The sequence below is a fragment of the Grus americana genome, chromosome 3, assembly GCF_028858705.1.
Source record: "Grus americana isolate bGruAme1 chromosome 3, bGruAme1.mat, whole genome shotgun sequence".
Lineage (NCBI taxonomy): Eukaryota > Metazoa > Chordata > Aves > Gruiformes > Gruidae > Grus > Grus americana.
Genome location: NC_072854.1, coordinates 61,626,647 through 61,640,763, shown reverse-complemented (window position 1 = coordinate 61,640,763; position 14,117 = coordinate 61,626,647). Strand labels below are relative to the sequence as shown.

The 14,117-nt window shown below is 37.7% G+C and overlaps 1 protein-coding gene across 6 annotated transcripts in view; it reads right to left on the bottom strand.

The window, feature by feature from the left end:
- The window catches only part of ENPP1 (ectonucleotide pyrophosphatase/phosphodiesterase 1), a 57,736-nt gene that overhangs the window by 24,039 nt on the left and 19,580 nt on the right, over nucleotides 1-14,117 (bottom strand). For 5 of the 6 annotated variants that reach the window (XM_054819267.1, XM_054819268.1, XM_054819273.1 and 2 more), the window contains 6 exons: nucleotides 9,845-9,942; nucleotides 6,156-6,235; nucleotides 4,614-4,733; nucleotides 3,384-3,493; nucleotides 2,101-2,166; nucleotides 1,717-1,789 (listed from right to left, as the gene is read on the bottom strand). In XM_054819267.1, the coding sequence (XP_054675242.1) occupies nucleotides 1,717-1,789; nucleotides 2,101-2,166; nucleotides 3,384-3,493; nucleotides 4,614-4,733; nucleotides 6,156-6,235; nucleotides 9,845-9,942 (547 nt within the window). The remainder of the gene's footprint in view (nucleotides 1-1,716; nucleotides 1,790-2,100; nucleotides 2,167-3,383; nucleotides 3,494-4,613; nucleotides 4,734-6,155; nucleotides 6,236-9,844; nucleotides 9,943-14,117) is intronic. The other variant, XM_054819272.1, reaches the window with a different exon arrangement.

Below are 14,117 nucleotides of genomic sequence, written 5' to 3'. Positions count from 1 at the left end.
ATCGCTAAATAAAAATGACAGCCTGCAGTCTGCCCTAGCACCTGCACTGCTCAGGACCTCCACCTACAGAAGGTTGGCTCTATCTACATTATGCAGCTCTCAGCCCAAATTTTTTCTGGGCCTCACACCATACTAAAACACAGCTATGCATTTTTATGTATTATTTCAGTTGAAGACATTTAAAAACAAACAAAAAACCCACAAAAGCCAAACCAAAACAATACCCACACAAACCCCAGATTATAGCCACGGAGGGTGGTTTTAAAGCATGAAACTGAGGATGTTTGTTGCATTACCAGGTGCACAACTGGGGACAACAGGGAATGCTTATGGGTGCAGATGCTGATGGGAGAATACCGTAGGGGTGAAGAGAATAGAGGAAGCCAAGCCTGCAGCACTCTTCATCAAAATCCCTGTTGCAAGAGACTCTGGAGCAAACTGTCCTTGAAATTGGTCTGAGACTAATATCCAGTCACAAACCAGTTTAAAGGAAGTGAAAAAGCCAAGGACAAGGTAGCAGTCCAGCACTGTTCGAGATCAGGGGTCTGGTGTTCAAGCTCACTTGCATAGGCACAGCCACTGGGGCTGCTTTTGATTTGTTTGTTTAGCAAGTATTCAAAAAAAGTATTTTTAAATCAATCAGTCTGTTACCTCATTGAACTACTCATATAAGCTGTCTTGCTTTGTGTGAGCAAAGATGAGACGCTCCTGGGGAGATTATGTGCAAACCCTCAGGGTCTTTCTCTCCAGAGCATTCCTGATGCGCAGAAGTTTAGATCTCTTATTATCCAAAGAAAAGGATAACCATGGATAAACACATTCCCTATACTGCAGTTCCAATTAGTTGTCTGCTACTTCACTGAGCACTTACGTTCATCTTACAGTTCCTTACAAGAATAATAACTGCTCCCACACCTCAAGACAAATTGGCAAGAGCTTTTCACTGTTGTCACCACTGAGGTTAAATACCTAGTTAAGATGCTCAAACTTTGTGACTATTCAAGACAGTAGAATTTCAGTGTTCCTAAATTTCCAAGAGCTTTTTCCTTTGCATTTTTCACTTTGGATTGTTAAAATGTAAATCTATTTAGTACTTTTGAAAACAGTAGCAGTCCCAAAGACATCTTATTTATACAATAAGTACACTGTGATGGTGCAAACATCCCTTTTATCCCCTCTTACCAAGAAGGCATAAAAAGTGCGGGGAGGTAAGACCAGTATTCATCTAACCTTTGCACAGAGACTGGGGAAAAATGAATGATAATTATAAAATGAACACTTAACCAATAAAACTTGGACCATTGCTATAAAAAAAAAGTCTGTTCTTGCTAACTTGAAAGTATTATAAACTTCCTGTGCCCTCCCCCACCCCTAAAATCAACATAAAGTATTAGTAGGAGCAGATAAAACAACATACAAAACATACTCAAATGTGCTTTGGCAATTTAAAGTTATCAAAATAAATAAGACTTACTAAATAGGCTGTTTCTTACATGCTTTGTATCAATATTAATTACGGATGGACTGTCTACTCACAAATTGTTTTCCTAATAAGCATACTGAACGTAGTCTTGGTTAATCTAACATGAATTATGGAAGTTTATTATAGAGCCAGAGCAAAGCTTCAAATTTAAAACAAACAAAAAAACCCACCAAAAAAACCCCAAACAAACAAACAAAAGAAAAAAAACCCCAAAATAATACAGAACTACTTACTCCACTGCTTACTGGTCCAAACTGATGGCCTGAAGAATCTGGTTCTTCTAAATACAGAGTGTAAAATTGTGGTCTATATCAAACGGTACCAAAAATGTAATATTTTACATACATGTTGAGACAGTTTGAAGAGATTATATTTCAACAATGGATATCAAATATTGGAAATAATGCTGTCATTCAGAGGAAGGACATATTAAAGAGAACTAGAGAAATGTAACAATAAAAAAAGGTTTCAGTCATAGAAACAGGCTTGCATTAAGTATTATTTTAGCATTGTTAGAATAACGCATAAGATATTATTTAAAACAGAAGTCATATTTACAAAGTAATTCATTGCAATACTACTCAAACAGGAGCTTACACTTGCAATTATATACCTACCTTTCATCTTCAGGTAACTGCAGCCAGCGAAGAACAGTTACCACCCTTTCTTCAAAGGGGATTGAGCTGCATCAGAACAACACAAGATCAAACCACCATGTGCTTCCAAGAACTAAAAAATTTTATTCACACATTACAAAAATCCATGTACTTAGCAGAGAAAATTAGATTCAACTGGATGTCGTTAATGGCTATTTAGCAGGATGCACGTTTATCTATGCTAATTGCCCATGACTCTACAAAAGTTAATGGCCTGATCTAAAGCTTCCTTGAATATTGTTCCTACTGATTGCAATGTGATAAGAATAAAGCTCCCAGTATTGCTTGTGTTTATTGTATAAAGAGAATAATTGGCTTCAAGGTGCAAAATCATATGCAGGCTTTCTTTCCTGTATTATGTTTTTTAGAAAGGCTTGGTTTGAGGGTGGGGGGGGGGTTGTGGGGTTTTGGGTTTTTTTGGTGTTTTCTTTTCAAAGGTTAAAGTTTGAATAGAAGTTCTCATACTATATCACAAAGTAGATGCTCTGTGTCAAATACTGAAGTGGACCAACAATAACCATGTTGACATGTAACAACATGAGGGACTCATAAAGGTAGTGATTCAGGTACTTAACACAAGTTCAAGTAACAAAAAAAAAAAGTAGGCAGTAAGTCAAGAGTAATAATTTGCATACTATACGAAGGGTGTAGGAAGATAGAAATTAAAACCTGATTTCTTGGGCGAGGTTTGAGATTATTAAGTAAATGGTGATAAACAGCTTTATGTAAATTTTCATTAGGCAGAAAATGTTTAATTGCAGTGAAGAGCAATCACTGACTGAAATGTGACTGCCTTAATGTAATTTTTTTTTTTTAAATTTGCAATAAAAATAATTTTACATTGGAATAATTTACCACAGTCAACGGTAACTTAAGGTTTTGTGGACACTATCGCCTTAAGACCTGATCCACTCACGGCATGACAGGTCTGGATTGAACGACTCTAAAACAGACCCACAAAAGATTTTTATAAATAGAAACAGAAAAGCACTAAAGCTTCAAAGCTGGCTGGTCTTAAAGCCAATTTCTCCACATCTTTCCTGTAAAACATTTGCTGAGCAAGGACAAAATGATTAGATAAAGAATCGGCATTATACTGAAACAAAGTTAATTGGAGTCTATCTTTTTTCATGTTGTGTACAACTATTTAGACAAGTGAGGAAGAAAATTATGCTTTCTCTAGCATCTGTCCCATTACAACAGTTAAACTAAAATATTAATTTAAGACACAAGAGTTTACATACCTATTGTATTTTTCATACAGGTTTGGAAAGGTTCCATTAACTGCTACATCTGACCCAGGCCAAAAGAACGTACCCGCTTTTAGACCTTGGTACATAGCTGTTAGCCAAATCTGCAGGAGACGAACGATGGCCACCGTTAGTGCAGCTCACTGAGTTAACTGAGTAACTGTCAGATCCACTACCACCCCCACCAGCTCTGCACTTTTCAACAAGATCAAAAACTAAAAATGTAAGCGGAGCGCTCCGAACAATCAATCGCTACCTGCAGTCCAGATATACCTTGCAGCCTGATTCCTTTTGGCAAACACTCGCATCCTTTCTGCTGCTACACCACGGGGAGCCAGGACAGCAGTAGGAACCACTAGCTCCCATGGATGGAGCAGCAACACAATGGTACAACCACAGCTGAACACCAGGAAGGGGACATGTCTCAAGAACAGTGAAGCAAGAAGGGGTGGAAATATTCTGAGGACCTATGCACTACATACTCTGAAATATGGAAGCAAGAGTTTGGTCAATTCTTCTGATTTTACTGCTGATCTCATGATTTGCAGATTTCAGTCTGCATTCAACGTGTTTTCCTGCCTGACTTGTACACCACTTCTCAGTGGCCTGTTGAGTCTACACTGCTGTGTTCTTTCCTCAAAAAAAAGGCAAAAAAAAAAAAAGCAGGAGAACAAAAATCACAATCCTCCCCCTATTACTAAATAGTTGCATCTGTTCCCTTGCTATTCTTCAGGCTAGCACTCACCCAAACTTTCCCATGCCACTTCATTCTGATGGCAGTCTCAGCAGATTTGCTATAGCTATATGATTGAACTAAGACATTTTCTTTTAAAACCACATCTTTAGACTTAGTAGTAATTTGGACAGAGTACAAGCCTTTAATACAGTTTATTACTAATACTAACTGATCTGTCAATTTCCTGATAAAATTAACTGCAAGCCCAGTTCATATTAAAAACAGAACAAAATCTGGTATCTCTATTAGTTATTTTAAGATCATTTTCTCCTTAGAGACAATTCCATTTAAGTTCAACAAAATCTGTTACACTGTTTCATTTGTCATTTTGCAGCTCTAGTACGGCAATTCCTAATCACACTGAGTAATGCTTCTTGGCTGACCTAGAAGTACCCTCTGTACTCTTTCAACATCACTATGCATCCAAACGATATTAAGTAACATACCAACAGGCTGATGTACATTCTTAGCAGTGTAATAATACTTACAGGCTGTCCTTGGTACCACTGTGGATTAAACTTCTCTTCACTTTTAAGGGTGAAGGATGCATTTCTTCTGGGGTCATACATCTTGTTATCAATTATACCATGGGATTCAGGATACAGACCCTGTAATTGAGAGGATACCTTGTCGCAATGGTATAAAGAAAAAGAACCTTCCAGCTACACAAACAGATGTCTGTTAGACAAATATATTCAGTGAATAATCTGTATGCGACTTTTACTCCACCAGTACCTCAAGACACAAATTTAACAGTACTGCCTACCGTTGCTACCAAGCTCTACCTTCAATTATTAATTGCTTCTCAGTGAAATTAAATATATATATATAGGCAAGCAACTTGCTCCGGGATCAAACCAGAAGACACTGTCTCAAAGACACCGTCTCAGTTCATGCACGTCTCAGTTCACGCACGTGTCATATCTTTAGCACTAATGACAAAGCAATTACCTGGTTACAAAGCCCAGGGATTACAAAGGAGAACTGCATACCAGCAGGTGAAAACTAACTGGGGATAACATAACCATCACATAAGCAGTGACAGAAGTGCTCAGAGGCACCAGCTGTTAGGTCATTTTAACAGACTTTGTGCTCTGCCTTCAAGCAGACTAGCTCCTTTTTACATTAAAGGGAGTAACACCACCACCATTAGGACCCTGATAAACAGAAGGGCCTGCAACTTTTCACAAGAATGGGGAGCTGAGACAAAGCTCTATACTGCATTTAGGGACACTCTCACATGGCTACAGGGCATGGTAAGTGCCTCTTAGTTGCATGTTCAATTGTGGATGTTTGAGAGGATTATGCAATTAAACATTCCTGAATCTGTGCTCCTCACTTAATGAAAGACAGTACTGACAAACTGGGATCATAAGAAAGAAGGTGCAGATCCTCAAGTATTTGATTGAATTTTAGTTCTGACGTGAACTGATCGTAAGAAGGATCCACTGGATTCCAACCCTGTATTCAGTGTTGAAAACCTCCATTTTTCTTTTTCCTCCTATACACAGGTGGTGATAAATTTACAGTATCAGTTTTGTGACATTCCTGTCCAGGTTTGAGTACAGTCCATCACAGAGTCAACATCAATGTGATGTTCAAACCTTTCCTTTCATGTCATACTCTTCTTTGCATCATGCCAAACTACCTTTAAGAAGTGGAGCAAGGTTGGCAGTTTAAAGGAGTCAGGCTGCTCAAGCTCCAAAAGAGAGAAGCTGCAATTTAGTGGAAATATTTACATAAATGATGAGTTGTAAAGTGAAGTGACTTGCCACCTATATGGGAATTCTTGCGGCTAGTCTTGGAAGGATTGGATTACTTAATTAGATTAGATCTGACTGCTTAGCTGTAGTGTTATACTCTTTATGTAATTTACATTAACAGTCATTATGTAATATATGCATTTTCATATTCTGAAGTGAAATCCTATTATTTTAATAATCCAAAGAAATATACTTTTCCCTTGGACACAACTTGATAATGAACAGTCTCTCCAGTAGTGAAAACATGTAATATACAGAAATTCTTACTGTGACAATGGAGTAATGATTGGGAAAGGTTTTTGAAGGATATGCTGGTCTCATACTGGAAGTGTGTGTTCCACATTTCTCTGGAGGGAGGAAGAAAGAAAAATCAGCAAAGTTACAGAAATAAAAACCTCTGCAAGTTTCTCTTAATAAGGACATATACCTATCAAAAACCAACAAACAAGAAAACAACCCACAAACCAAAACAACAAAAAATGGTATTTCCAGAAAGTTTTCGTTCTTCAAAATTCTGGAGTTAATGCTTCATTTTTCTTCCAATGATCATTTACAAGCTGACTAAATGGCTATTAATACAAATTTTACATCTTCCTAATGACCAACCTCAGTGGTCACATGAGCAAAACCTACAGTCCTTATGAAAAGCATGCATAGATAAGAATCAATAATCAAAGAAATCACACCATCCAAAGTTGCCCTGGTGTGCAGTAAGTGAAATCTGCAGCTCGAGACCAACTAGCTACTTCACCCTGGGTGCTCCCAGAGATGAGGTGACCACTGACACAGTGGTGCCCTGGCTCTCTCTGTCACTTGTCAAATCACTATTTTGCAGTCTCCTTTTTTTGTTTGGGGTTTTTTTTGTTGTTGTTTGTTTTTAATACAAATAAGTTCTTGTTCCGGGATGAATCTCAAAGTTTTCTGTATCTTGATATAAAAACCCATAACTTAAGGAGATTAGTGCACAGTAGTTGATAGTATGAAGAATCATTAGCCAGGTCAAAGCACTTAAGCAAACCTTACTTAAGTTAGGTGCCTAAGTTTCCAGTGGTATGGACCCTGATTTTCGGGGTGCGTGTGGGGGAAAAGCCTTCATTAATAATTTCAAAAATAGTATGTGATAACCAAAACCACTTCAACTCATGCTAAAGAGGTAATGACAATGACCTTATAGAAAGGCCACCACTGGGCCATCTTCACTGGCCTTCTGGGTCATTATTTTATATAGCATATAAATAAAATAGAAATGAAAGGTTTGATAACATAAAAAGTGTTGCATCAAAGCACTTTGAACTCATCGGATTGGGGCTTTGGATTAGATCTCAGTAGAAATAATCAATTTGAGCTAATTGAGATAAAAGAAGCCCAGCTTGAAAAACAAATCCTCTCAAGTTACAGATAAATGCAGGAGAGGATGTTTATCTTCTGTAGTAAAAGATCCTCACTTGTATCCTTTTTGCTACTGCAACACACTTGAAGTATTTCAACCATTTCCAAATCTGTTGTTGAAGATGTTTTCTGAAATCATTGGTTTTTGGTCAGGGTGAGTGGGGAGGGTGGGGGCTTTTTGTTTTTAAAGTAGGAGAAAAATACACTTTAAAACTTTTGTTTTGTCCAAAATCCTAGGGGGTTTTGCTGGGACTTTCCATAGGAGTTATCCATCTTCTTTTGGGCTTGTTGCCTTGAAAGACAATTTAAGACAAAATGAAGGATTTATTTAAAAACTACGATATCACAGAGTAGAAGTACATGAAAATGTCTTCTCTGAACCCCATACACCCATGTTATAGCTATGCCTGGATTCACTGAAAACCCTCAGCTCCACATCGAATTGCCAACCTTTCAGCAGATAGCAGAGAGCGTGAGAGTATAATAAAACATGCTAAAAGTGAAATTAAGAACAGGTGTCTGTAAGACAATATCAAACAGATTTCTCCAAGGAGACATCAGAATTTCATTGTAGGCATGGCTGAATTAACAGGACTAGGTAATGGTAATATTTTTCTCTAGCAGAATGCTGCACTTGCCATCAAGTGTTTTAAAGAGAAAAACCCAGGGATGTAGCATGGTTCTAAGTGAATAAGGAACTGGGCAGTCCGATAAGTTACTTAATGTGAATAACTGTTCACTGCTTTGTAAATGCTGTCATTCAAACTGTATCTCTTTGAACATTTATTAGTCCTATACATGGATAACAATGTATTGAATCCTTTTGAAGTTCAATTTTTCAGCAATAGTCAAGTAATTTATTCATTATTATTACTTGTCAGTACAGAGGAACAGATTTCATTATTCTTTACTGCTACAGTATTTTGCTGTGCAGGATTTAGACACTCATGGAAATGTTTATCTTTAAAATATGACTGCTTCCACCATTTTCAGTGCCTAGACACGTGGCACATGAAGCACATGGAGATTTGAAGCCACAGGCCCTCAGAGCATCATGTGATATACACCCCAGTGACACTAATTTTCATTCATGAGACTATTTTACTGAAGAAAGTTTGCCATATCTGAGCTTTTCACCCACCATTCTACTGGGGCAGGGAGGGGGGAAGCATAGAAAGCGAGGTTTTGTAGCAAGAAAGCTGAAGATTCTGTAGTATATCATAATGTAAAAGTCTATCAGATTACAAAAAAAAGTCCAGAGTAATGTAGAAATGTAGGCATAATGCAGACATTATATTTTCCCCCCAGACAGTTCCTCATTTTGTCTAAAACATTATCAGACATTCTGGTTTTAGAATCCTTTCAAAATGTAAGTTTTGACCATCAAAAACTCCATGGTTCTGGAGAAGTGATGAAGATACTAAGATACCTGTGGTTCTTGGTGGTCAAAATTTGTCATGGGTTCAGTGGACAGAGAAATACAAGTGTATTATAGAAGTCAATGAGAGAAGTTGCACTGTAGCCTATCCAGACCAAAGGATAAGTAAACTTTACACATGGAAGTGGGTGTCACAGCCTGGAAGTCCTACAGATGCTTTGTGGCACTGTTATCTTCTATCTCAGTCAGAGCTATAACCATTTGTAACAGCCAGCCTCTCCAAGCAATGCCCAAGAAGTCTTCTTCAGTTGAATTTTTTTTTTTTATAACTGCATCTAATGAAATTGTTTCAAATGCCTCATTTTATTTTAACATGGAACAAAATGAAGAAAGCTAAAACCTCAAATACGTCTGTGAATTGTTATGCTCTGGAACAGATCAAGTTATAACAACCACTGTACAAAAAAGCAAGTATTTTTGCTGATTTATTTTTAGTCAAACTGAAACCAGCCACCCCAGGTAGTAATTTATGAATGACAAGAAGATTGGCATATTTTTCAGACAAGAAATGCCATCGGTTCTTTACAGACCACAGCCAAAATAGAGACAGGAAAAATAACTAGAGTTACTTAGACACTACAAAGTTAAGTAAGACACTATAAAAGCTAGGGGGAAAAAAAAATATGTTCTTATGAGGCTCTCATTTCTTCTGAAAATGTTTGTTAAATGAATGTTTTCTCAAATTCAGCACATTTCTACCAGCCCTTCTGTATCATCTGTTCTTAATCTCTTCCTTCAAATACAATCTAATACTTTCTACCTTGCTTTCCATTTTCCAAAGTCATTCCACCTAAATATGAGACAATACACAAGAGAGTAAAAAGTGGGTCTACTTCTATTTTGAAGTAGTAAAGTAGGCTCGCAGCAAAAAGTGTCTACCTCCTAAATATAGGAAGAGCTACTTAAAAATTTGTAAGGTTTCACTGAAAATCCAAAGAGCCCTTTCCTCATGCCCTCCCTCTCTTCACCCTTCCACCTTCCCACACCTCAAGTTATCTATGCACAGTTATTTAGGGCAACAACTTCAATTTCCATGGAAGAGCAACAATTTTAAAGAGTAGGCATAGCTGCATCTATGGATTTTTCAGGTAAGACATCATGATATTGCTTAGACAAAGAAACTACTCACGTAATTTGCTAATAACAGGTAGAAGTCCACCCCAAGTCTGCAAATATTCTGCTCTGAAGCCGTCCAATGAAAATAGTAACACTGGAGACTTGGTAAATCTGAACAAACAGAAATTGAAATATTAAAAGACTCTGAGAAATAATTTCCTATCACTTATTTCAAGAAAGTTTCCCACAAATTGTGGGGATGTTCCTTATGAGACTATAAACCAGGCCAAGGAAGTAAGCCTTCCGAAGCAGGAAGGTTTGCAGGCTGGAGCAGCGGTGGGGTGTACCAACCCTGCCCAAAGAGGCTGAGGATTGCAGTAGGGCACAGATAGAGAAATCATGACAAGGCCTGATTTCACAAGCACCCATAAAATAAAGAACAAACCAAGATGTTCTCCTTATCTTGAAATAAGGCCCACTGGAGCAAGACTCAGCCTCTCCCACCCCAAGGTAAAAGCAGGGAAAGAGAAAAGGCAAGGTGAAGCCATGGCTTTCCTTTATTCACCTTGTTCCTGAACAACTTGTAATCTAGCTGGGGAAAAAAAAAAAAAAAAAAAGGAATTTATCTTTTTACATACACAGTGCATAAAACTGTAAGAAAGTCTAATGTACAGGATATGTTAACTCAGCAGCTATAGCTCACATTTTCCCTTTCATCTTATAAAGATTATTTAATCAAGAAAAACTTGGTTACTGTACCCAAAGTACTACCAGTCTCCAAACTGAAAAATGAGGCCCTACAACTGGAACACTAACAGTATTTCTGCCTGGAACTTGACAGATAAATTCAGAAACTGATTTCACTGGAACTGGCAAAAATAAATCCTCCCCTTCCAGTCTCCACAGGACCTATGTTTTCCAGCCTTGACTTGTTCCCAGCTTCAGCCCTGTTCAAACAATTTCTCTCCAACTGCAAGTACTTAAAACACTGCTTCACAGACAGGAATAGTCATCAGTAATTTCTTCCTTGAAGAAAAAAATATCCTGTTTGACCTATAGATATGAGGACATGTGAGACTGAAAAAAAAACCCCAAAACAAAAAAACCCAGAAACCCAAACACCAACAAACCACTGCAGTGCAGCAACAACCATTGAAAATACAGATTTGCACAAAAAAATTTCATATGCCAATTGCAAGCTTATTTTTCCTTTTTAAGTTTACAAATTGTAAAATGAAAACATTTTTTTAAAACTTTGTTGCTCCAAAATAAAACAGTGAGGATAGAAGACAAATATTATTTATGAAGTGTTGACAATTTCTTTAGTGAGGTACCTCCACAAAAGAATCTAAACAGTCATTTACAAGTGAAACATTTATAAGCCTTATTTTAGTCAAACAAATGTAACTATATTAAACTCAAGATTAGTCAGGCAACCAAAACATGTCTATCCTAAGAAAGTTTTAATCAATAATTTGGACAACATTTAGCCAAATGACTTCCATTAGTCAGAACCATTACACAGCCTACCGTACACCCCGGACAGAATAAAACATTAAGATGTATTTGTAAGATGTGTGTTTGTAGCCTGGTTTTTATTTATATGGTATTTTTAACGCCATCTTTTTAAAATCTTAGTGAGGGCAGTTAGCTGGGAACAAGAAATGAATGATCTTCAGATCAAGACTAAAGTCCTTTGGCAGAACAGAGTAGGGAAACTTCATGTACTACCTTTGCCTATTACAAGTATTTTTTGCATCACAGATTCTGCTCTCTAACTTTTGCAAATACCTTCTCCACACACCCTCTCCTCAACAAATTGATTGCCTCCAATGCAGCAGTCTAAAAATCTTCACTGCAAAGTTTCCTGCAATCATATATGATCTTTGGGGCAAGGACTGTTCAATATTGCTTACTGACAAGTCTAACAAAAAACAACAAAACACCAAAAAAACCAACACAAAAAACAAGCCTACCACACAACACCAAATTTAAAATAACTCCTCAGAAAGGGACTTTACGCAACTGTTTCTGGTTTGGCATTTACAAGTAAACCGACTGTTAAGTACATGTTTTGGTTGTCTGCAAATCCAGCTACTGACCCCCTTGCACATGTAAAATTAAACTTGGCAAAAAAAGACCGTTGCCACAGCTAGGAAGATGAGCCATTTCACTTCTTATATACTCTACACATGCTGAAGCTCATATAGTTAGTCATCTGCCCTGTGCTCAGGGAAGCAAAGCATGACAGACCATGTTACACTACATTCTTTTTGGAACAGCTCCAGTAAAATCCCCAAATTGACCTGTGCTCAGTTCTGAAAGATATCAGCAATTTCCATGACTTTTTTCTGTTGGTAGCCAAACTTCAAAAATGTGCTATCATGAGCAAGCAAGCCTAGGAGGCTCAAGTTTTGGCCCTGCCAGTGATTCATGCCAGCTGTGTCCCAACAGGATGACAAGGGTGTTTCACAGCTCTTGGATAAATATGTATGCCACAGTCACATCCTGACTCCAAACTGAAGGAAATGCAGTGGTAATTATTCCCTCCTATAAACTGGCTTCTATGGAAACATAATGCAGGCGACAGGCTTGCTGTGGTCTAGCAGGTTCACCAGTCTGGATGATCAAGAACCCAGAACTGCGGGCCACACTGCCAAGCTGACCTGCCTCACCACAGGCAAGTCAGACCATAATTAAAGGAAAGAAAAAAAAAAAAAAAAAAAAGGAAAAAAGGAAAAAAAGTCCCCTTGAAAAGCTAAACATACTACACAGAAAGCTTCCTATCCCACACACACTACTGCCTATATACAGCCATAAAGCATAGGAAGTAAAGCTTTATTTTCTGCTAAACACATGTAAAGCCTCAACAGGAGGCATAATAGCAGTCTTCAAATATACAGGAGAGATCTGCAAAAAGGAAAGGAATCAGTTGCTCTTCCAGCTCAATGAAGATAGAACAAATGGTAGTAGGCTTAAAAGTACAGTAAAAAATACTAAGACATCATGAAAACCATCTAGCTAAGCGCTAGGATAAACAGCTCGTTTGAATTCTCAGATTATTTCACTCCTAGAGCAGTGGGAAGGACTAGATCACTCCTCAAATCTTATAGCCCATTAACTTAATAATCCTATTTTTATAATCCTATTTAAATAGCATAGAACCTAGTCTTGGAAAGACTTAGGCGTGTACTTAATTTTAAGCATTTGATCAGTCTCATTGAAATCAGTGGAATTTCTCAGATGAAGCACCTCACCGAGCACCAAATTATCTTTTGTCTATTCTGCCCCACAAGAGCAACCTCAACTGAAACCAAACCAGAATAAAACCAGCAATCTGAATCCACAAAACGTGCTATATTAATATGCACAGAATCAGAATTGATACCTTAGACCTCAAAAATGAGCATTGCGCTAGAGTCACCTGCGCTCCTGCCTATCCCACCATAGAAAGCAGTATATTGTTTACAGAGTTGTTAGTTTCAATAGAGGCTTGTGGGCTAACAGCCTGAGGTGAGCCTTTAGTCAATACTGTTTGATTCAACTTTGACCACACATCGCCCTTTCCTGGGCTGGGCTTTATTGCAACATTTCTGATTTTGCCAGGATTAAAACAATTTTAGCAGAGTAACTATGCATCCCTTTCATGCCCTGAACAGAAGTAACAAACAAAAAACCCCCAAAACAGGTTAACCAACAGGAGTTCCCCTATGGCATTTACACCATTAACTTTGAATGTGGATCTGCACAAGGCTCTTGCTTGTTTTATCCACCCCTTGTGGGTAACACTTCCTAATCTTGCAGTAGGGAAATCAGCATCCTAGAGTCAGTTCCCAGCACACAGTCCTGAATGGCCCCTGACCTCAGAACAGGAGTTAATGACAAAAGCTTCCAGAACCGCCTGGCTACCACCTCCCCAGGGGGAGCTTCTTGGGGACTTGGAGTCTGAGCTGGACAGAAGCTCCAATTTCTGTCTTGAAGGTTCTAAAGTGCCAGCATTTGTTATTGCTCTGAATCAGAATGAAAAGTACTTGTTTTGTATAAAAATATTCCAAAAGGAAATGTATTTTGTTTGACAGTATTATAACTCCAATGAATAAATATAGCATGATTTAAATAAGTCAAAAAAGTAATGACATAAGGATAAAAAGAAATGTTTTTACTTTACTGGAAATATCACCAGCACACCATAATTTCAAAATCATCAACATAAAAATAGATTCAACTTTTTTTTGACACATTTCAGACAAGAACATAACTGAATTCAACTCATCCCCACAACATATCTACAAACTGTTTTCCAGTGGAACACTTTTCAATCAAGAATGTTTAAGTCACTTCTATTA